Raw genomic sequence first — 24,823 nt, forward strand, 5'->3', positions numbered from 1 at the left:
TAGTTGTTTTTAGACTAGTTTGAAAAATCATCATCTGCCGGCAACGAATTACGATCCCCTGAGATAGCAGATGTTAGCCCACCCGCACGACAGGATGGAATTTCGAAAGCACGTAAGAATTTTTTTTAACGTGAATAAAAGTCTTTGAATGCGTGAATACTATCTTTAAAGATGTTTTAAACTATAAATATTTATAGAAATAATGTTTTCTAAGGCTTTTTATGGGAATATAGATGTTTTAGAGGAAATTCAATACCCAAGACCTATGCTACCAGGAACGCATCCCTATCTTCCCTATGTTAAAACGCTCTCGTATAACGCAAATTCGTATAGCGCAAAGACCCCAAGGAACGCATCCCTTGCGCTATACGAGACATGGGTGTATCTACATATAAGCAGTCAAAATCAGTATTAAAAGTTACCAGAATAATATTTCCACCACAGAATGAAAGTATAAAATTAGATAAGGGTAATGTGCCGAAAGAAAGCATATACATATGTATATAGAATATAAAGTGATTCTAATCCTTAAGAATATGGAATGACACAAAATAGATTGTAGATGAAGGAAAAACATTAGAAACAGTATAATAGTAGGATTTAGTCCAAGAGCAAAATTATCTTGTTATAAATAATTGAAACTTATTTATTTATATACAGTAGGCATGAAATGTTTATGTAATACAAAGAAATGAACAGGTAAAATGATAAATATGCTTATGCACAGAGATATAATTTTTCCTTATTTTCTAAGGAATCCTGACATATTTCCTAAAACTTGAGCAAATTATAACAATAAATGTAAGTGCCAAATCGAGCAAGGTCTTCAGCCACTACACTCATAACCACAAGAATGAATCACAAATAAAACCCACACTTCATACCCAAACACATAGATCTGACATAGCATTGATGATTATTTGCACAAACACCATGTTTTTCCTCATACCCCTCATCAAATATTTGTTTCAAATAACAATTGAATTTCCTTTAAAATTTATAGAATAAGTAGAATACATTGGGAGAGAGTAGCTAAATACATGCTGTGAATTGCATTATTTTGTGATCCAATGATGATGTATAAAATAAAAATAGCCAGTCCATCACTTTTTAGAGCCAGTATTTCGGTAAAAATAGGGGTTTAATTTTCTAATTAAAGTAGACCCTCTCTTTATGATATTAATACATCCCAAATGACCAATCGCATCCATTCCATTCACATTCCATCACATGAATTCAATCATATGTTTAATTGGCATTATTTTTGGACTAGGAAACAGTTTATAGCACATGTAAATATTGTGTTAATAAGTGTTTTTTTGTCAACAGATAAGAATTACGTATTTTATGGCACATTGTGAAAGTGGAGAAAAAAAAATTGATGAAATCTGAAATTTCAATACGCATGTGCAAAATCAGGTAAGATATTAGGCTGAATCCATCACAAGTCAAACCCATTGTTAAGCAGGAGTCTATGATAACTCATTTTATAGACGATTGATTCTCTCTGATAGCATTCAAATAGCCATGGCACCAGGAGATAAAATTGGAATCTAGTAAATATAAAACAATCATTTACCGTTGAGGATTATGCATCTGACCATGACATTGCTATAATGAGGGAAACAAATATACAACCACTTTCAGTGAAGTTACTTTTAAATTTTTTTAGCAATTATGTAACCGGTTAGTTCATTAAGTTGCAACAATTTTATACTCACATTGTTCATAACGCCAGATCTGCCTTCAAACAGACTGATATTTTTCAAAATCACTACAAAAATTAAACTATACCTTTTGAAAAAGGTATCCTCTCATGGAAAAAATCCACTGGTTCATGAATGCTAACATAAGTTAAACAAAATACTTTGTTAAATGCTGCTCATAAATATTTCAACAAGAGATACAGAAAGCAGAAGTATCCATACATATCCATTACACACACTAGCAAGAAGAGTAAAGCTTTAATTAATCAGTCAATAAAATTTGGCATATCTAGTACCACAGACAAAAATGGAATGATACCTAAATTTCACTCAAATTTCCAAGTCATGGAATAAAAAAGTCACTTTAAAAGAATAAAAATAGTATTGGTATAATAAAAAATATTAAAATTGGTCAACCTCACCTCACAAACAGGAAAGGATAACTTTTCTCAGGAGTTCCTACAAATTTCTCACATTTATGCACACTGAGCTGAATACAACAGAGCATACATTTTTTTCATAACAGGTTAATTTAATATGCACATTGTGCTAATATCTTTCATAAAAATGAAAAGTATCCACTTGGAATTGTCATTCTTTGGTGAACATAAGCTGGCTTCCACTATCACGTATCACTTCCTAAAGGCGAATCCTAAAAGTGCTGTAAAATGATAGAAAATATAATTATTACAAACATGACATGCTGACGACAAACGTTTATTTTATTGCATATTACAATCATGGGTTATGATTTCCAGCGATGTAAGGTACCATTTATTTATACTGTTAAAATAAATGAATTACATAATTTGAAATAAATATTATAGAGAATTTGCAATGCCTAGTTCAAACCGTCATTTTATAAGTACAACATTTCACAAGAATGCCTCATTTTTTGTCCTTATTTCTCTAAGCACATGCTTTTCCAACTGCACTCATGAATTAAAATCCAGTGAAGCATAAAAGGAATTAACCAACTAAATGATTTTATATTAAATAAAGTTATCAATATTCTTTTCCCTTATTGCCCCAGTATTTCAGTATTAAAATATTAATGATAAATTTGTTTTATTGGACTGCATAAAATTCATTTGCAAAATTTGCTATGATTTAAGGTGATGTGGACTGTTGACACCTTATCTAAGTCAACCCTTTGAACATGAAAATATTATTTTCCATTACCTAACTGGAGAATATAATGCTACTTGATACATGGGTGCAGCCAGGAATTAAGGCTGGGGGGGGGGGGGGGTTATGTGCAACTAAGGTCTGTTCACTTTATCTTTGCGGGTGAGCTGGTGCGGCTTAACCGAGTTGGGGTGAGAGGAGGGAAAGTTTATCTACACGTGACTTTCCCTCTGCCAATCAGCAGACAGTAGGCGTGGCCTAGCACTTCGGAATTTCAGTCGCTCTCAGACCTCCGTCGTGTCAACTTCGTGAATCTGCTAGCTGTGTTGCCAAATCTCGCGCGTTCTCTTGGTGCTCTTCGATTCGAAATTTTTATTCACCTTTTGCATTCCAATCAGCCCCGACTCCCTCCCTCCACCTATTCCCTCTCAGTACTTTTCCGATCCCTTTATTAACAAACCCTAACCCTTTTCCTCAACTCTGTATTTACTTTTGGGTATTACAACCTATATAGTTTTGTATACCTCTGATTTAAAAGATTAACATCCAAGCGTGTTTATTGAAGGCTCCGAAAGTGACTCCGAAAATTAAGACACTGACGGGAGGGTAGACGAGGAGGATGATTTATTAGCCACACCACTCCAGCAATAAGTACAAAATAAATTATGTAATAAAATACCCGTCGTGCTACTTTTCTCCATTCTTTTTGCATCCTCATCCTCACGAATTCCCTTGCAATCCCCGTTTATCAGAATGTTACGCTTATGTATGCCTTTCACCAGCGGTCTCGCATTTAGCGGACAATATCCTGGCTTCTGAGATGGGATTATCCTCAATCCCCTCTAAATAAGTAGCTATACATTGTATGCATTGTTTCGCCGCCGGGCCCTAAATATCTGTGGCCACGTATGAGTCACACCTTTTCAGTGGGACACTAGGGCGCCTGTGTACATTTGGCAACGTTAAGGTCGCTCCTGCTCTCTCTCTCTCGGTACTACCCCTTCCCCTTCAGCGAGGCCCCTCCCCCTTCAGCGAGGCCCTCCGATAGTGTCCGGGATCTCACGAAAGCTGACCCGCAGAGATAAAATGAACAGATAATAATACCGGGGTGTGTTGGGGTATGGAATACCCACCAGGATAAGCAGTAGGTGCAAGATTAATAAATTGCGGAATTTTAAGATAAACGGTTCAAAATGGTTAATTTTACGGCTTTCTGAGGGATATTTTATTCATCCTTACACTATTCTATTTGTAATATCAATCCAATAAGTAAAATGGATTAAACTAAAATATTTCTCCGAGCTCTGGGGGGGGGGAGGGTTTAACCCCCAAAACCCCCCTCGCTGTGCCAGTGACTTGATATTCCTTGGCTTGAAAGTTCGTAGTCTAATGATGAGAATTTCTGTCATGCTCTATAGAATGAGTTAAAATAATGTTCTAGTACACCAATGTTTTGTTTACTACCATTGTAAGTACAACAGATGGCAGTAAGCAAAAGAAGTAGTCTTAAATCAGGGATGACATTTTAAGAACGTTAAGCCTTTAACTGGCAGCCAGCAGATATATCTGACAGTTGAAACATATTGTACATTATTAAATAATTTTTAGGAAAATTTCCATCTCTCTTTTTCATTAAATCACAAACCTCACTGTGAAAAGGTTAAAAAATAAGCATCACAACAGTTTTGATATGCTCTGTAAAAGTATCATTTTCAAATTAAGTAATTTATCGATATCTCCACTGCACAAACGCTCAACATTCGCCCACCAAATCAAATCTGCTCATCTGGGAGCCAAACAATATGAATACACTCAGCTGGCATAAGTAGCAATATTTATTAAATAAATTTTTGACAAATTTCCACCTCTCTTTTTCATTGAATCACAAACCTCACTGTGAAAAGGTGAGGGTACCACCCCCATCCTGCCTTTCCTATTTAAGACGTTGCACACCTTGATATATTGTACCTGATGATGCTGTAAGCGAAACTGGTAGTACCAATAAATCTAAAATTGTCGAAATTGCTCCTCCTTCTTCAAATTATAGCAATATTTAGCCCCTTGTAAGGGGCTACTTAGGGAAAATTTCCTTTCTACATTCATCTTAACCTGTAACGAGTTGAGGCTAACACAGCTTTAGCATATTTATAAAGTACAAATATCATTATTTTCATTGGACATATCCTACAGTTGTACTCAAAGAAGTTTTTACTATTAGTTCTGAATCTTAAATAATGTAAAATAACTTTGACTTCTATGTTATTTCCATAACTTTGATCATATATGGAAAAAACTAAATCACAAAATGCTTTTTTTTCCCTTGTGAAAGTAAAGAATAGGCTGTAAATACGCACTGTTGATACGTAACTGTGAATACAATCTAATGACATCACTACCATGTGCAAGGACCTACCCTGTATTAATGATACCAAAACCAGAGTAGAGGCACATCCTGAGAAGGGTCAAGGGGGAGAAATCTCCCCTTCCTTTTACAAATCAAAGGGAAAACTTTTTGTAGAACCCAATAATTTAACTTTAATACAGGCTCATCAGCAGCTATAACACTGAAGTTCTTCCATGTTTGAGAATTGGCAAGTACAGAAATGTAGGTATGCTAATATATACCAAGGGCATACCCAGGATCAAAACTAAGGGGGGCAAGTCATGGTTGTTCAAGTCATAGGTAAGATTTAAGCATGGAAAAGGTGAATGAAACCAACATTTTAAGGGAACTGTAACAGCTCTTTATCAGTTTTTTAAATTATTTGCTTGAAAAAATATTATTTTCCTTAAAGAGATTTGCAATTTTTGCTTCTAGGGGGCAGCCACCCCCTCCTCCCCAAGAATGCTCCCCCTCGCTGGGTATGCCCATGATGTATACAGATGTATATGACACCTGTGTAAACATTACTACATGCAAGCATTGCAAAAATTTAAGCCCAAATGCTCATGTTAGAGTGCAAGATGGCGGACGGTGGTAGCTGTGCCTGTTGCAGTAAAACTATAAGCTCCAATTCTCAATATATTATCTGCAGCTTGTGTGATAATCATGTTCATAAAAAAGTGCTCTAAGTTATCTAGTAATCTTTTTAAGCTGTTTGTGAGCGATCCCGAAGCTGACTGGTTTTGTAGTAACTGCAACCCGAAAACAAATCGCAAGATTTCCCATTTGGATTGCACTACTGTTATCAAGGAACTGAAAACGTTGATTCTTGGTCTGAGTAATGAGATTGAATCGCTGAAGAAACAACTCTCACAGGTCTCAAATGGTGTACCTCATGCGAGCATGGACATGGAGTTAGTTTTCGCTGAAGTAAATGAGAGGCAACAATGTGCATCAAACGTGATAATGTTTAACTGTAAAGACTAACTCTTTTGATGAAGATAAGGCAGCAGTTACGTCGATAATTAAGGATATCAACAGTGATATTCCTCTTCAACCTATTAGATTTTTTCGACTGGGCAAATTTCAAAACGGCAAAAATCGCCCGATAAAGGTGATTCTTGACTCGTCCACCTCTGCAAAGAAGCTATTTCTTCATAAAGGGCTAACTTCAGAAGAAAAGATTATTCCTGATCGTACAAGAACCGAAAGACAATATCTTCGCCAACTTCGTCTTACTCTGGACGAAAGAATGAAAAATGGCGAAACTGACCTAACAATTAAGTATTTTTATGGGTGTCCGAAAATTGTGAGCTCAAAAAACTCAATAAGCCAAAATCGCAATCCAGCATCTCAATCTACTACCAGAATGTAAGAGGAATGCGTTCTAAGTTGTATGACTTCAGAAACTCGATGCTGAATTGTGATTATGATGTGATTGCGCTAACGGAAACTTGGCTTAGTCCAGACATTCTAAATAGTGAACTAGGTATGAATGACTATAATATCTTCAGATGTGATCGTAACATGTATTCAAGTGAGAAGAAGAGCGGTGGTGGCGTTCTGATAGCGGTGAAATCCAAGTTTGTGTGCAATGTTTTAGAATGTGATCCCACTATTGAGTCTGTGTTTGTTTCAATCTGTTCTACTCAATCTAAAGTCCTGATAGCCAACTCTTACTTTCCTCCAAATTCGTTATGTGATAGCTATCAAACATACTGTGAAACGTTAGAAAATATCGCTGATTCTGATAAATATTCTGAAATATTGTTACTGGGTGATTTTAACTTACCGCAGATTGTGTCCTGGGATTTTTTGGAATCTAATGATTTAATAACTACAATAATACTAACTCCATCTGTCAGAACTCTATCAAATACCTTACACTATCTACATCTTCAGCCGGTGAATGCCATCCACAACACATATGGTAAACTACTTGATTTAATTTTTACCAACATATGTTCAGTGACAACTTCCCAGGAATACTTCTTAGTTGTGACCTCTATCATCCTGCACTTAATATTTCCTGTACTCCTAAGAGTCACAAGAAGAATATGGACTTTGCTGTGTCTAAGTATAACTTCAAGAAATGTGATTTTGTCTCATTGAACAATTATTTACTGAATAGGGTAGTTTCCTTCATCAAAGAAACCGAAAGGCATCGATTGCGATTTGTTACCCACAATTACTGTATTCATAATATACAAATTATTTCGTTTTAGAAATACCGGTTTAGACGAATGGCAATGGTCCATTTTTATCCTCATTTGAAAAGGGCCAGATTGGCGCTCATGCGATGCCACTCAACGTGACGTCACAGGGACCTAGTTTCTATAGGATAAGATAGGAGTTATACATCGTCTGAGATTACCAATGCATGCATGAGGCGCAGAGCTCAGGGAAACATGTCTTAATAATCATCTATTAAAACTGGCTAAGGTCGGAAAGTTTTCTTCGTTTGATAAGGTATTGATAAACCTTTTTTAAGCGAAGCGCTACCAAACAGCAAGGTACTCAGCTACCCTCTAGCATCCTGCGTCCTATCAGCGCTCAGAGCCTCGATCAAGGTCACCTCACAAGGCGGGAGGGGGAACCAGAAATACGTCACACGGAGAGATTTCCTTACCCGTCGCATTTTCGCGCGCTTGAAAATTTTCAGTTTTCATTTAATCGCGAAAAATAGATATCGTCATTTAAAAATCTAAAAGCGTAAAATACGTACTCCAGGAGTAATAATCTTCCGATATAGGCAATAAAAAAATAATAGGAAACCACCCTATTACAACTATTAAGTCCGGCAAATATCCCCATTGGTTTAGCTATGAATTAAGAAAAAGGATCTGTTTAAAAAGTCACTTCATAAACTTTATAAACAAACTGGTTTACATTGTGATTATGTATGATTTTCAGAAATTAGGTCTGAATTGATTAAAATCTGTCACAACAGTTATATGTCTCAATTGGAGGCATCAATTCCTGGTAATGTTAAGCACTTTTGGTATCATGTAAATGCAATAAGACGTACTGATAGATTACCAAATGTAATGTGTTTACAAGACCAAATTGTTGATTCGAATGAAGGGATAGCCAATTTATTTGCTAAATATTTTTCATCTGTGTATAGAAAACATGATAATGCTCCTATTCCAGACTACTCATTACATTCTTCTTTTACTATAGCTTCGTTAATGATTTCAGTTAATGAAATTGAACATAAACTTGGTAATCTTGATCTAAACAAAGGATCTGGACCTGATGAGCTTCCTCCCCTATTTTTGAAGATGTGTCAATCCCCATTATTGTATCCACTATTCATACTTTTTAACTAATCCCTCAGTAGTGGCATCTTCCCAGACTCCCTAAAGTCAACTTACATAATACCTGTGCATAAAGAGGGTAAAAGAAATGTTATTTCTAATTATCGCCCTATTGCCAAACTATCAGTATTAGCGAAAGTTTTTGAGTCACTGGTTGTAGATAAACTTAGTTCTACTATTAACAGCATTATCATTCCAGAGCAACATGGTTTCATTAAAGGTCGCTCTACTTTGACTAATCTTCTAACTTTTCAAAACCATTTATTGAAAGCTATGGAAAATGGTACTCAAACAGATGTCATCTATACTGATTTCTCGAAAGCATTTGACTCAGTCAATCATAAAGTTCTCCTTGTGAAATTGAAGTCACTTGGCTTTACAGGCACACTAAATACCTGGCTCGAAAGCTATTTATCTAATAGATCACTTGTGGTTAATATTAACTCCTCAAAATCAAGAATTTTTTATCCTACCTCTGGAGTTCCTCGAGGCTCTCATTTGGGTCCGATGCTTTTCAATGTGTTTATAAATGATATCAAAGATGATGTTGACCCAGTTTCTTTTCTACTTTATGCAGATGACCTAAAGATTTTCCAAACCATATTTTCTGAAATAGACTTTGTTTCTTTACAAAACAGCCTACAAAGGCTTGAAAAATGGTGTAAAATTAACTACCTGAATGAGGAACTTGCATGGGTCGTAGATTGCCCTAAAAACTATTTTGAATAAGTCAAATGGATACATAAGCTCGCGAAAATACCTTCAGTTTCTCCATTCAACATCAAAAGAAATAAAAAAATTGCATTTAAAATCGAGAAAAATTTCTCTGAGCCGACCACTGCGCGAAGACACCCGAGCGTTGCCGAGGCCAGGCGTGACGTCATAGGTGCCTAAACAACCGTAGGGAGTAGGGAAATACGCTGAGCGCATGGTGTAAAATTTGTTTTGAGGGAGTATTCAGCCGCTCATCGTCACTTTATTTTGTTCTGTTATTCTTAGGCAAGTTTTCCTATTGCTATTGTGCCTAGATTATTACTTGGGATATTATTATGCGGCATCGGGATGATGAAGTACAAGCGTTTCACTTCGTATGTTTTAGTGATAAGAAAAATGGATGATAACGTTGCCACTCGTTCGAATAGTACACCTGAAATTCATCTACATCTACATAATACCCCGCAAGCCGCCTAAAAGGCGTGTGGCATGGGGTGTTAGGACACCAGCCTTTTTTTAGGACACCAAAAATTGATGCCACGACCCTCATGGAATTTGTTAAGACAAATTATTGCTATACGTCGGCGGCAAATCGAGTTGTAAAAGAAACTTGTAATACTGGAGGATAACGATCGTAAGCTGTGCTGTTGACATTAGAGTAAGCTGTGCTGTTGAATTTGGCAACACCGAATTAACGGAGAAGGTAGTCCTATCCGTCCTACGGTACGAATTCACAGCAAAACAGTCTGCACACAATCCACATGTGAGATCGCGAATCGGTTCCGCTGCCAACACACACACAAGCTATAACCTATTTCAATAATATAGGTAAATCCATAAACAATATACTAGCATATACCATAAAAATATAGTGGGAAATAGACAAATACTCTTATCAAAAACTGGATGTCACTGTCACATTCTTATATTCATCACGTACAACTTACAATAACAGAACTCGTTATGATGAAAACAACTATTTATTCACTGATTTAAACCCTTAAATTAGCCCACACAAGTGACACAGGTGACTTTTCTCACTACTATTCGTTGAAATAATGGAATAACAAACTTCACTCACAGTTTTTATTTCAATAGCGTGATCGTGAAATGCTATATCTACGATGAATAACGGAGATTAGCACGCCACTGACAATTTTTACACTACTGTTAGACATTTATCGATAGCGTAATAGCACTTTTTACAGTTCAATCACGATGGAACACTGATAACTCTTGGCCGATATTTTTCAACCTTGTCAAACTTTGTGCATTACAACCACTGGCACTGTGATTATTAGTAGTAGCTTAACGGGAGATGTCACGTTGAAAATAACACTATTTTGGCACAAAAATGTTCCTAGATGTCTCCAATCAGCGAGCAAAAGTTGCATTGACTGGAATTCACCTCATAATACAAGCACATACAGTCCTAAACGACGAATTCTCCGGTACCTACGAATAAACGGATGAAGTTATTGTATATAAAAGCTAAGCGGACATTAGTAAACATCAAAATCGTTCTAATTACATACTTAAATGAATTATATGCCGTCGATAACATCAACTTACAATTAACGTATCCCCCTTCCAATGGCCGTGGCTCAGATTCCTACAACGATGTTATTTAGGTATTATAAAATTTTTGGTTTAACTGCTCCAGTTTTATATTTTATGCCCTTACTCAGATATTAATATTATAAATAATGCAAAATATGAGGGCTTCCAAGCCTCTATCGTCGGATATTTATCTTTAAATATAAAATAATCAACACGTCTAACAAACGAAGCTCTCACAACTGCTGGCAACTATTACAAACAATCACAACAATAGCTTCGCGTGATGTTTAGGCACCTTTGACGTCATCGAGGCTTCGTCGGCAGTGGCTTGGGGGGTGAGGGAGTTTTTCCCGCGCTTTAAAATTCGTTATATTTATCATTAAATATCTCGCGAAGGAAAACTCAGATTTACATGCGGTTTTCTTTGTTGTATTCAGAAAATAATTTTCTGTCCACCTGTGAAATAAAAAAAATTCATGCAAGTTCCCCATTTGAAAATTAAAAAGTGCAATACTATCTCCTTCCATAGGAAAAAAAAGCCATTACAATTTCAATACAAATTAAATGGAATTACTCTGCCACAACTATCCCACGTAAAAGACTTATATAATAAGAGTAATATTTGATTTCAAGCTCAACTTTACACAACATCTCAATTATATACAGGCAAAATCGTTTAGAGCTCTTGGCCTTATTTCAAGATTTGGAAAAAACTTTAATAGTATTGAAATTTATAAAGTGCTTTACACATCTTTAGTTAGATCTAACTGTGATTACTGTTCTGTCGTATGGTCTCCTTACTATGTATCTCACATTAATACTATTGAGTCAATCCAAAGGAAGTTTGTTCGTATGGTTTCGATAAAGTTAAGACTATTTGATAAGGACTATAGCTATTCTGCTATCTTGCCTTTATTTAATCTTCCTTCCATGTTTAAGGGGGCGCCCTAGCACGGTCGCGGAAGGCGATGCAGACCCTTTCTATTAACCAGTTTGTGCTTCGCTCGTTATAGGTACATAGCGGTTTCTTGACTCAGAATATTTCAAAGCTTAAATCTGTGCCTTGAGACAAAGACGGGTCTTTTACCAGGTTTCCTACTGGAGATACTTGACGCTTAATTTCACGAATTTCGATTTTTTTCAATGACTATCACCACGTCGCTTAATCGCGTAAAGAAAATCCAACCAGCCAAAGCATAATATAATCCTTCAACTACAAGCAAAGGCTGCGCGTTTGCCATACGTCATAGATCAAACCTACAATTTGGGAAATTGTGAGACCTTGCAGCCAGTTTTTCGATAACGCGCAGTCGTTTCGAGTCATCCTAAACACCTTTCCTCCTTCCGCGAGTCATCCTTCACTTCTTTGCCTCCCCTCCTGGCCCTCCCTTCCGAGGCGCGCAGGCCCTCCCCTCAACAGCAACACCGGCAGGCGGCCCGTTTTCTTAGCTGCTTGATTTTGAGGTCGCATCGTCGTTCTTTCGTTTGGCGTATTTTTTTGTGGAGCGATGGAAGTGTCAAGCAAGCCCCAAGGGAAACGACGCCGTCGAAAAGAATGGAAGCCTTGGAAAAGGAGGACGTGCAGCAAACAGAGACTTCTGTCAAATTAACATTAATTGATCTCAATAATGTTTTCTTATCTTTTGATAAAATTATCAGAAGTTTATGTCTACAGTTGCGTTTTGTTTTAAAATGAGTAATTTTTAAGGATGCCATAGCAAGAATGAATATGGTTAGATTCCGTAGTAGTGAAAATTTCTGTTCTATTGATAGTTTCTATTATTTTTTATGAAACGATGAAAATGTTTTATTTTTCGCGTCGTGATAACATGGTGAGAGAAAAACTTCATGTTTATTCACATTGCTACGCATGAGATCTTACACCGCATATAGAAAAAATTATCAACTTTGATTCTCAACAGAGAAATCTTGCACCAACCTGCCACCCCACCTCTCCTATCAAGTTATGTGCCTGAGTGTCCAACCACCCGACGCGATGATTAGATGCGGAAATTTGTTCAGCATTAGTTATAGTTGAGGATATTTCGTTAAAGATGAGACGACATTACAGTTTTCTACACTTGCATACATTATAAATTCCATATGTGTTATTTTTTGATTTTTTTAAAGTACAAATTTTATTCGTTTGTAATGTACGATTTTATTTGTTTTTTAATGTACGATTTTATTCATGAGATATACGTTACGAACTCGACGATTGCGCTGGCAAGTCAGAAGCTTGTCTCGGATAGGGCGCGGCTTCAAGGAAATAGTTTCTTATTCTTGGAGAACCCATATCTTACCGCAATGCACCCGCATTTTGCTAACCACATTCTCCTAGGTCTTTCATAGCTCCCATCAGCTCAAACATTGGAAAGGGCTCAAGAGTGGCGGCGGGCCCACCGCGGTAACCCCTATTGTGACCGTAAACTCAGTCTTACGATTTTTATCTAGCGTTTAAAAAGTTTTCTACTAAAAGCATAGCTGTCCGTTTGTAGAAATGCCGCTTACTGCTTTATTGCCTCGTTATATGAAGGGTTTTTGCCATTTTGAGGATCGCTTATCTTCGATACAGGTGATTTCTACGAGGTGGCTCGCACGGAGTTTTCCACAAATGCTTCTTCCCCATTGATTGAAAAACATTCCTTTCGCTATTTTACCGAGCAAATTAGTCAACTTTTACTAGTAAGTGTCAAAGGATATGTGCTACGGAAGCGAGGAACCAAGGTCTATTTTCCCTAGAGCGTGAGATTTCAGCATTGAGGACGAACTACCACTACTGGAGGATATCTCGTAACGATAAAAAGGTTCCTATGTTTTCCAAGATAAATATCTCACTGATTTCGAGTGTTGTATTATGCAGGGTATTATATTCTAATTTCGATTTTCATCTTTGATGATTCAGATTGTTGATATTTCGGATACGAAAAATTGAGCGAATGAAAGTAACACGAAAAGAAATACATTACGTTACTTATTGTTAATGGTTTCGTTGTCCTCAAAACGTAAATCTGCCGATCAATATCTTCTCAATAAGTTTAACTGGGAGCAGGAAGTGAAGACGAAGGAAGTAATGCAGAATGTCATGAACAAATACTTTTTCAATACGTATTTCCAGAAATGGGACGAATGCAAGAGAACCAGCGACAGGTTTGAAATAAAACGTCGATGTTGGTTAGAGACAGGCCCGTCGCTAGCTGATCTGGCGCCCGGGGCAAGCTGGGATTGTGCCCCCCTCCCCTCCATAACGTTGATATATGTGCGAGATTGGGAGATTTGAAAATATAATTGAAAAAAAATTTCATAGTAAAGATATTTTATTGATTATGAAAGTAAAGGAGCTCTTTCATTGTATTGAAGAGAGCTGAGAGCGCCACACAGCAGATAACGTTAGTCAAAATTTAAAAAAGTGCACCCCACTTGCTTAGCCCAGGGCAAAATGCCCTGTTTGCCCCGCCCTCGCGACGGGCCTGGTTAGAGAAAGGTATACCCACATGACATGCATAATAATCTCCTTGAAACTCCTTGCACAGTTTGTAATCTATTATTGTTTAACGTATTCGTATTGGCTTTACTTTCCTCCTAGGCGATTTTATGTCACTATTGCTATCTATATCCTGGTTTTTCTGGGTAAAGCAGCAAAGAAAGGCCTAAGAAAGACTTTAAGAGGTCTAGTGATAGGTCTAACAATAAGAGCAGAAAAGTGACTGGTTTGAGAAAGCAACAGCAGCTGAGCTATCGCTAGCCACATCTGTGACACTGCGCTCGCAAGGGTATGATGCGGCAGCGAAGATAATCACGAAAATGACCACGACCACCCCCACCCAAGGGAAACGGATATTACAGAAATGGAGGAAAATACCTACAATTCAAAATGAACTGACGCCAGAAGCTATTTCGCTGATTGTTGATGGCAATTTAACAACATTTCTATCCAAAATTATTCGTAAGACTGCCAAGATCCGTGGGTATCAGCTTTATCCTAGTTATGAAAGGGCTAGACGAAAAAAAATCTTCATACCCAGAGGGGACATCAGTGGAAGAAAAAAATTTAAAGTGGACCTTCAAGGGCTTCTGAACCACACAGCCTCGCCCATCATAGCATCAATGCCAAAATTCCGTGATGATTACGGGGTCAACTTTTCCCTTGAATGCAAATGAAAACTAGTTGTGGAGCTGGTGAACTTATTCTTGATGTTTTCTTATGGTTTAAATACTTCTGTAAATTAATAATGGTTCAAATATAATTTCATGTTTTCCATTGCAATTTAAAAATATTGCGAGGTGATTTCTGATGAATGCTACATCAGAAAAAATGATGACACAAAGTTCAACAATTAATTAAGTAGTACTACTTTTGTCTTGAAATGCAGATTTCCGCTCTCCCACGGAGTTTTTTCATCATGTTCTGTTTTATTGCTTCTTTTCATCGGTGTTAATAAAAAAAATATTTCTAGCTCTAACTTAAGTAACTATTGGTTTTCGCATCCAAGTGTGATTTTCAAGCAAGCTAGCTGACATATATTGTTACATTTTATTAATAATTAATTATGTTAGTTGAATATATTTCACGTAAGTATATATCAAATGAGAAACCTCTCCACTTTTCGTTTGCCACCGGTTTTTCCCTTCCGTTTCGAAAACTGCGAGCGATGATGTCTTCATTACGTAAAATAACTCTACATTCCGTTAAAATGACATCATAAACCACAATTTAATGTTGAAATTTTATACCGAATACCACCGAATACAGCTCAAATTGAGCCATTTTGTATTCAGTATTCAAAAAGTTTAACAATTATTTACACGAACAACCAAGCCCTGGATAGGGGAAACCTACCCAGGCGGGACTCGAACCCGCGATTTCTTGTTTGGCAGGCGAGGACATTACCCAGCCGACACCGAGGTCGGCGGTGTTATGTTGACGACATGCCTGTTCACGTAATGAAGATAACATCGCCAACAATTTCGGAAAAGGTGTAAACTCAAAAGGACCTTCGCATTCCCAGGCCTATTTTTTTAGCGCATGAAAGAGGAACCAGATGTTGGCTTCTAATATTTTTAATTGGCTCACCGCCACTTAGGTGTCACATATCACTCCGACTGCGAACCCTGTTCCAACGACCCGTATCAAGTTTATCCTGAGTATCAAATTTCTCCCCGGAGTCGTCGCGGGTGAAGTTGGGAGGTGAGTTGCCTCCCCCCCCCCTTTCTCTCCCTCACAGTGCTTCGGCTTCCGTCTCCATATCTCGGCGCTGCGGCTAGAGGCCTTCGTGAGCCGTTAAATTGGGAAATTCAAACGCTAGGGCGCCCCCTTAAGCGGAGACAGTGCTCTAATATTATTTTCTTGTATAAGCTATTAAATAACCTCGTTGATTCCCCTGTCCTACTAAGAGAAATATTCTTGAAAGTTCCTTCTTATTCCAACAAGAGGTGACAACCTTTTTGACAATAGCCATCACTCACGCAACTATACCCATTTTTCCCCATTGCAGCAAATAATGCGTGACGGCAATCTATGTCTCAAAGTGGACCTATTTTTTGACTCCTTACCTTCTGAAATGAGGTACCTGAAAGGATTACCAGATAAGATGTTTACTTAATACCCAGATAACACACACTTCTGTAATACAGCTGTAAGAATACACCAGTTATACATATGTATCTATACAGCTGTATTACACATGTATTTTTCGTGTATTTCTACATGTGGAAATAATAAGCATATGTAATACAGCTGTACGTATACACCAATTATACATATGTATTTATACAGTTGTATTACATGTGTATTTTTACATATGTACAAATACAGCTGATTTACACGAGTATGAAGTCATCATCGCCTCTAATATTCTTGAACAAATATTCAGGTAATAATCATTTCATAATAGGATTTATTTTCGATCTATAATTGTATTTATAATGCCGGTACCCTTTTTGGAACCCATATTTAAATATGAACGCTGATGGTAATGTTTTGTTGTTAATTAATATGCTTAACGTACTATCCCCAACAACACACATTTGGATATACATATGTATATATATTGTATTTTCATGGGTCACATACATATATATTTTTGTTATGTATTACATCTGTAGTACATATGTATTATTGAATGTATTTCCTTTGTATTCATACATATGTAAAAGTGGCACTTGTTACACGATAAATACATTTGTATTTTTTGTGTATTTTTGAAATTTGGATACTTATGTAAATGTGGTCAAAAATACACAAAAATACAAATGTATTTATCGTGTAACACGTACCACTTTTACATATGTATGAATACAGAGGAAGTACATATGTAAATGTGGTCAAAAATACACAAAATATACATTATGTATATTTCCTGTAATACTTGGGAGGTAGATTTTCGTGGTGTCTTGCGAAATGTTCATAAACATTTTTTCCAGAAATAATATGTTCACAGCAAACGCCAGATTTCCCTATTTTAATGATCATTCATCCATTCGAATTTACACCCAGAAAGCTTAAAAATAAATCATATACTGGTCGATGTGAGCAAGGGTAGTAAAGATGGCGGCTATTTATGTTAATTTGTAAATGCACGCGAAATACAGACGTATTACATATGTAAAATTCAGTTTCTATCCGCGAAATATACACATGGAAAAATGGTTCACAATACATGAAAAATACAAAACATAGTACTTGCACAGATCAAAAGTAAAAGCGAAGTTTGATTTTTTAAACAATATTTTAATGTAACTGTTTAGACAAAAAATTAAATTCTCAATTCCGCGGCTCACTGTCGCCAGGGAAGTGAGTGGGATACAGTTATAATCTCGTGGACAGTAAACCTCGGCATTTCGTTCGAGACTACGAGAACGTGCTGTAGGAGGAACTCCGGCTTCTACGCTAATAAACAAAAGGAAATCCGTTATTAACTAGCTACTGATGTATAGTTAATTTTATATTTGTTTGTATTATTATACTTATTGGAAGAATTGACATAGTGTTTTAATCCTCGATAACCGGTGCGTGTGGATGGTGTGCTCAACCCGAAGCTATGTTTTGCTGGAAATGTGCTTCAATCCCACACGTTATTGCGATTCGTGCAAGCCAGCTCCAGCAGTTTCCTGTCACTGGATTATTAAGGTAAGGTATGATTTATCTTTTATTGTATTGTACGCCTATATAGACTACATTAATTATGTTATTTGAGTATATTTGGATACAACTATTGGCGCAATGTGGTCAACACATTGCGCCAATAGAGGTAATTATTTTGTTTATGTTTGGCTATTGTTTTCCTTTTTTGTTGAGTTATGTATCGAGGAGACTGGTGTCCATTGAAGTTATATGGTAAAACATAGTAATTTCAATCTTGTACGTATAAATTAATAGATTATGCGTCGTATAGTAATTCCGTGCTTCGCGGCTGAAGTTACATTTTTTCTTCTCTTAATTAAGAGCAGAAAATATTGTTTAAAGGAATGTTTTCGTTCACGTGTAAGTTGTTTTATCGCTGTTTATTACCACAACCTACTGTATTGTAGTTCTTGCATTACTAGTTATCCTATGCTTTAGTCATAACATCTTTGACCGTAGACTTATCAGCGTAGCCTTGTCACTGATAGATTCCTCGAGGTTCCGAGCGATTTTGCCCTCTACTTCTAATTATTTAACGAACAAGAAGTATTGGTCGTGTAATATCGGTTCCCTTAAAGCAAAATGTAATATTTCTTTCATCTTGAAATGCAGTCAATCAAGGTGCATTTCGTCATTATTATTAACACAAGATAAATACGTAACTTTCATGCGAAAGTTTGTCATTATATGTAAGAAAAAGGTGCGTACGGGCCAAATTAATTAATTATAATTTTCTTTTCATGCTCTTTCGCGCATACCCAGCAGGTGACGATGTAAATAGCTTGGCCTGGACAAGAGGAGAATGGATTACGGAAAAAACGACGAAGCAAAGCCAGAAGACCAGGTGGAATTGTTAATACCGAGGCAAGAGGAGAATGGATTACGGAAAAAACGACGAAGCAAAGCCAGAAGACCAGGTGGAATTGTTAATACCGAGGTAAGCTTTGAGGGAAAAATTTTTTTTATCCATAATGGAGAGGTTTCTTAAAGTTAAGCCTGAAATTATCGGTTATGTATGAAATTTATTTGTTTGAAAATTTGATATCACAAGTTTATATTTTTTCTGTGTGAGTCATCCGCTACTAAATCATGGTAGTAATATATTAGTATCATGTACTAAATAAGCATACCAATGAATTCACGTTTTCCTAGTTAATTTATATTTAAAAGTAGTCATATGATCTTTTCTCATATTTCTCATTCTTCTTAAGAGAAAGGCTATTAATTTTGTAAAATGAAAGCATATCCCCAAAATATATGATTTCTCAAAGGACAAGGTCAAATCTGCGCTAGCTGGGACCTCGGCATTATTGGTAAATGAGAAAATTTAAAACTTATGTCTGGAATCTAGCAGAGAAGCCAAACTTTCATTTGCATTCAGAATACAGAATTAGTACTAAAATTACAGACTTCACAGAATACTGACTGCCTATATGAATTGAAAAAAAAAAAAATTGAAAGGCCTTGAGCTCCTATATTCAGATCTTACAAAAAGATATATTTTTGCATGACTTTTAAACTTGACTTCTTCTTTTCTCCTTTCAGAAAGTGGCTAATTGTGCAGAGTTGGTTTCCTGAATTCAGGTTTCTTCTTGTGCAATGGGTTACAACGCTTGTTCCGTGCTAACATTTTTTTCTATTTTTCAACTCAAACCATTGTTTGTACTTGATTTATCTTTGTGCCATTTTTTTAAACTAAATTTCACCTACTGTTTGCTGGCCCTTAATGCTTGTTAGCAATATTCATGGCCACACTTGTTATTAGTGTGTATTATTTTATTTTTCTCTTTGAATAAATGTTTTATTATCTGTATGTTCTGGTTTCCTTATATTTATTCATCCGTTTGATCCATATTGATATTAAGTGGATGTGGGTCAGAAAATCAATATGTATAATTCGTGTACGAGGGCCTGCAGATACATATGTATATTACATGTAAGGATATTCAGGTTTCCAATTTGTAATACGCATGTATACATACATCCTGAGGGACTTTTGAGCCACTTTTACGTGAAATATACAGACATAATACGATTGTATTCCATTATATACATATGTATAATTCATGTATGGGTATTCAGATTTCCAATTTGTAATACGCACGAATACATACATCCATAGGGACTTTTGAACCACTTCTACGTGAAATATACCGATGTAATACGATCGTATTCCATCTTATACATATGTATTTGGTCACGTATTTTTTGTGTATTATTGATGTTATACAAATGCCGTGTAATCTGGGATGCTGCGCCATGGCCTCCTGCGCTCAATCGCCATATTATTAGACAGAGTCGTCTTTTTTTCTCCGCACTCGTTGTTTACGTTGTGAAAGTTAATGTGGCCGGCTGTTGCTCGGCAAGATTTTCCGTTAATTGTAGAAGAAATACGGCACAATACGTTGTAGCTCGGCTCCTAATTGCTCCATTAGCACCTAGGACGTGTTTAAAAATTTTAGTTTCCCTCAAAATACTGAGAGAAGAGCGAACTGGCTTCAAATATGCCGAAGGGACAAGTGGCACCCGACAACGTCTTCCCGCTTGCTAGAGGTAAGTTTTTCAACACATAATGGTTCCTTGAATACAATTACCTTAAATTTTTAATAGTGTTGATCCACGTAGTTCAATCATTTGGTTTGAACTGTGCACAAGTAGTAATTTAAAAAAATGTATTCCGGTTCAGATAATCCGGCGAGGTTCTTGACGAGTGTTTTAATGCTTCTTTGTTTTCTATTCATCAATGGAATGTGTGAAATTTTGTGATTAAAATACAATATTTAGTCTGGGTTGCTGAGATGATTGTCGTAGTGTTTACTAAGTACCAGAAAGTGTAACAATAACTTTTTAATGATGCTACTTTTGTATTCAATAAAAATATTTGTTTGTGTCAATGCCGGTATGAAGTAATCTTACGGTCATTTACAACAAATAAAGGCAATTACGTTTTTTGACTAGAATCAGCATATCCCGATACATATTAATGGATGAAACTTCGCTTTTCATTGCTTTATTTGTGTGTTGTTCATGAGAAGATTGGCTATCATATTTCGAAGTAGTATGAATGCTATATTTTAAGATGCAATTTAAATCTCGACGAGTCGCTTTTGCGACGAATCTTTTCCTTGATTCATTCCGAATTTTTTAATTCCAGTTTTGTATTAATAGGATTACATTCCTTCGGCTGGTTAAAACGGAAAAATACATCAACACCGAAATTTTGTCGTGGCCCAGGGCTGATGCTGCTGTCTGCTCCTGTGTACTTGAAATTTCAACATCTTTGGCCGAATAATTACTTGTGGTACGTATTCGAGCATAGTAACTAATTGTAAGATTTGAAATTTTACAGTTAATTAGGTTTTTTAAAAATGGTTTCAGTGATTATCAAAGAGGACGGTGCCATTCTTACCTAAAAATTTAGTCAAAAGAGAAATATGGCTTTGGAAAACTAGGAGTTTTTCATTATTTCTTCGTACATAATTTCAATTTAAAAACGTTATTGTCTGTGTATATTATTCATATACATTTTTCTAGGACTTATTGTTTTACTTATAGATTTCCTTTTATTAAGCCTATGTGTTTAAGTGTGCTTTTATAAATGCCATGTAAATAGTGATTGTGAAGAGTGGAAGCTTATTGTTAATGGTTAGATATAACTTATTCAAGACCTGATGTGGTGTTGTGTGAAAATATTATATGGTTTTAATGATATTTTGGAGATTTCATGTGCAATTAAAACTTCTTAAGGCATTTCTTAGCGACATGTTGTGATAAACCTTGGGTATTGTACTCCTAAATCCATTTTATGGTGTTTATCCTTCCTTTTAGGGGGATTTTCTGCCATCTCATTTTGCATTGATCCTATATTCTAGTGATTAGTTATGTTTACCATTGGTATACATTAATAAATTTGATTTGCATGATCACTTGCATGTTGTTGCTGCGAATGCAGGTTCCCAATTTTATGCATTGCTACTTCTGACCTGAAGATGCCAGCAGGATGGCTGGAGAAACTGTCGTCACCTATGGACAACTCAATGCGGAGGAATGCCCGGAAGCCAAGACTCTTATGATGTACCTACTTCAGTATATAATGAACTTTAAATTAATTGAAAATTTTCGAATGACAGAATATGCACAATTTGTGTGATAATTAATAATGCATACATTGTGCATTAATTGATAATTTTATATGAAAGAATTTGTATAGTGCCTGTTATATTTAATAATGTACATATTGTGCATTAAATGATAATTTTAAATGAAGGAATTTTTTGTCTTCACTATATTCTAATTTGCATTACAAATGGTTATTGGATGCATTCCTTTCTCATGGAATTCAGGATTCCCAGCATGACATTCACTTTGTCATTGGTCAGGAATGGCTAGGAATGGCTAGGATTGACTACTTCATTTTCCTAACCTCCACTCTTCCCTGTGCTAGTCCTCACAGCTTGATAACTCATCCTACGTACTTCCCTTTCTTTTATCCGTGAACTTCATAAAATGTTTTCCATTGAGAACTGTTCCATTTTCCCTTCAATCTTGCTCTTCATGCACTCAGGGTTTGTCCAATCCATTTTATTCCTCTCTGGTATCCTATATGGTCCTCCTTTTTTACTACTCTGTAAAATTTATTGTTTCTGGCTGTCCATTTTATATTCTCAATGATGTTCGATCTTCAGGTTTTGAGGGCCATCACGTTTTATCAAGGAAGATTGAGGTCCTCTGCATTTGAACTAGTACAGCTGCTACTTAGAGTAGCTATGGTAAGATGATGTGTGATCAAGTGAAATTAGAAATACAGAGCATAAGTAAGATTTAGTCAAATTAGTAATTTTTCCATTGACTGCATTTATAAGTCAGAGAAAATTCTTCTATTAATTCCCAGAGCAGCTAATATTAGAGGAATCAGCATGTTTAAGATAATGAGGTCAGCTAATGAATACTATTGAGCAAGAAACATAATTTAGATGTATCCATACATAGGATATACAGCTACATACATATGTACATGTACAGCTGTAATACACGTGTATATGTACATATACAGCTGTAATACACATATATATTAGCTGTATATGTACATATACAGCTGTAATACACATATATATTAGCTGTATATGTACATATACAGCTGTAATACACGTGTATTACAGCTGTATTTCCCAGAAAAATACAACTTTTGAGCTACTTTTACACGTGTAATACAGCTGTATTACAGATGTATACATCAGCTATACACCATGTATAATGCATGTAATACAGCTGTATTACAGGTGTATTACATGTTTTGTGTTATCTGGGTACTTAATTACCTATTTAATATGTATATTATTGTCATTGTTGTGAAATCTTATAGCATTTTATAAAGAATTTTAAGCTTTGTAATTGGGCTTCAGCCCGTTAATTAATAAATTATGAAAAATTATGTGTTTCGGTCAGTCCACACTTCAACATAACTGTGCTTTGGACTGGTTTCAACAAGTTTGTTTTTCATAAAAGTAACATCCTTCAAAAAAAAAAGTAACATCCTAACTACCTTCCGAAATAGTTATGGTAACTTTATAAATTGCATAATTAAATAACTAATACTGTGTTAATGAAGGCATAATAAATCATGTAGCAATCACAGAATTGGTTACTGTGAGGATAATTCAAATTTAACTTATTGTTATAGGGGTTCACAAACCAAACACAAAAAAGCTTACTTGGCAAAATCCGATGATTTAGATATTATATGCTCAAATTCTGCAAATGATAGAGCGCCATCGTCATCAAGGTCAGCTTCATCGAGGACAGACTGTAGAAGGAACTGGATATCTTCTTCAGGAAGACAAAGATGAGGCCCTGTTAAACGGTCCACCACTTCCCGCAGATCTCCAACACCTAGCATATCATCCCCGTCGAAATCTATCAATTGAAGTATTGAGTTTTAGAAAACAAGTCAAATATAAAAAGAACTCTAGATATGAAAAATGGCAAGTGCTAGCTTGAGATTTGACGAAGAATTGACGTTCATTACACGCACAAGCAACATCCCTCTGCATTTTCAATCAAAAATTGCCATTCAGCAACCAGTTACAGCAAACAATAAACCACTCCAAAATACATAAATTTAATTAATTGCGCATACAGAAGAAAAGGGCAACTTCCTGCTTAGCTCAAGCACCCACCGAATATTCTGAATGCATGCTCTGCTTTGACCGACTTCGGGGCTTCCTCACTAAATACTGACATCATGTCGAGAAAATCTTCAAATGTACAATCTCCATCCTGTGAAGATGAAAACACTCGACATATTCGGTCTCCAAACGGATTCACTCTAAGCTCAGGATATTGTAAGACTTTGGACATGGGTAACTTGGCATTCCTATTGTGCCCAACCTTTTCAGGAGCTAGTGCTTTAAATTTTTGGTGAGCACTGAAAAATAATGGGAGATATTATAAAATCTACCAGTAGATACACGTAAAGTGATAAAAATAGAGTAATCACACAGGAGCGAAAAAAAACACTTTGATACCACAGCACTGGGAAAAATGTCACAACTAACATCAACATTAATTGCAACTTAACATAATGCACAATTTATATGTACGCATATCAGTACTTACTAAAGAACTTCTTTCTTTGAAAAATACGTCAAGTCCTGGAAAAAAGAAGAAAATGAGTTAGCACTGCAATAATTTTCGCGAAGCAGAAATTAATAAAAAATGTACATACTTGGTAATCTTGCAATTCTTCTTCTGTGAACTGACTTTTACCCTGCCCCATTGAAGCTAAGCCTTTACCTGGATCCACCTGGATCTACCGAGCGTTTAAAATAAAACAATATATGCAACTCACATACACCCCGACCATACACTCATACGTCAGATGTTTCGGTTG

At 36.1% G+C, this 24,823-nt stretch overlaps 1 protein-coding gene across 1 annotated transcript; it reads right to left on the reverse strand.

Annotated features, from left to right (window-relative positions):
- Positions 1 to 1,270: 1,270 nt before the first annotated feature.
- LOC124165087 (calcium and integrin-binding protein 1-like) lies at positions 1,271 to 24,795 on the reverse strand. The gene is made up of 5 exons (XM_046542356.1): positions 24,659 to 24,795; positions 24,550 to 24,584; positions 24,111 to 24,358; positions 23,646 to 23,847; positions 1,271 to 2,367 (listed from the first exon to the last, which is right to left on the reverse strand). The coding sequence occupies exons 1-5, from the start codon at positions 24,707 to 24,709 to the stop codon at positions 2,346 to 2,348; spliced, it is 558 nt and encodes a 185-aa protein (XP_046398312.1). The 5' UTR covers positions 24,710 to 24,795; the 3' UTR covers positions 1,271 to 2,345.
- Positions 24,796 to 24,823: the final 28 nt, after the last annotated feature.

The sequence above is a fragment of the Ischnura elegans genome, chromosome 9, assembly GCF_921293095.1.
Source record: "Ischnura elegans chromosome 9, ioIscEleg1.1, whole genome shotgun sequence".
In the NCBI taxonomy this organism is placed as follows: Eukaryota; Metazoa; Arthropoda; class Insecta; order Odonata; family Coenagrionidae; genus Ischnura; species Ischnura elegans.

What these genes read in the sequence shown, in the direction of transcription:
- LOC124165087 (XM_046542356.1), bottom strand. Translation starts at nt 24,709, where the DNA reads ATGGGGCAGGGTAAAAGTCAGTTCACAGAAGAAGAATTGCAAGATTAC. An exon ending in AAGAATTGCAAGATTACCAA is followed by an intron (nt 24,585 to 24,658) that starts GTATGTACATTT and finishes TCTTTTTTCCAG; the next exon opens with GACTTGACGTATTTTTCAAA. An exon ending in AAATCATCGGATTTTGCCAA is followed by an intron (nt 2,368 to 23,645) that starts GTAAGCTTTTTT and finishes ATCATTTTACAG; the next exon opens with CACTTTTAGGATTCGCCTTT.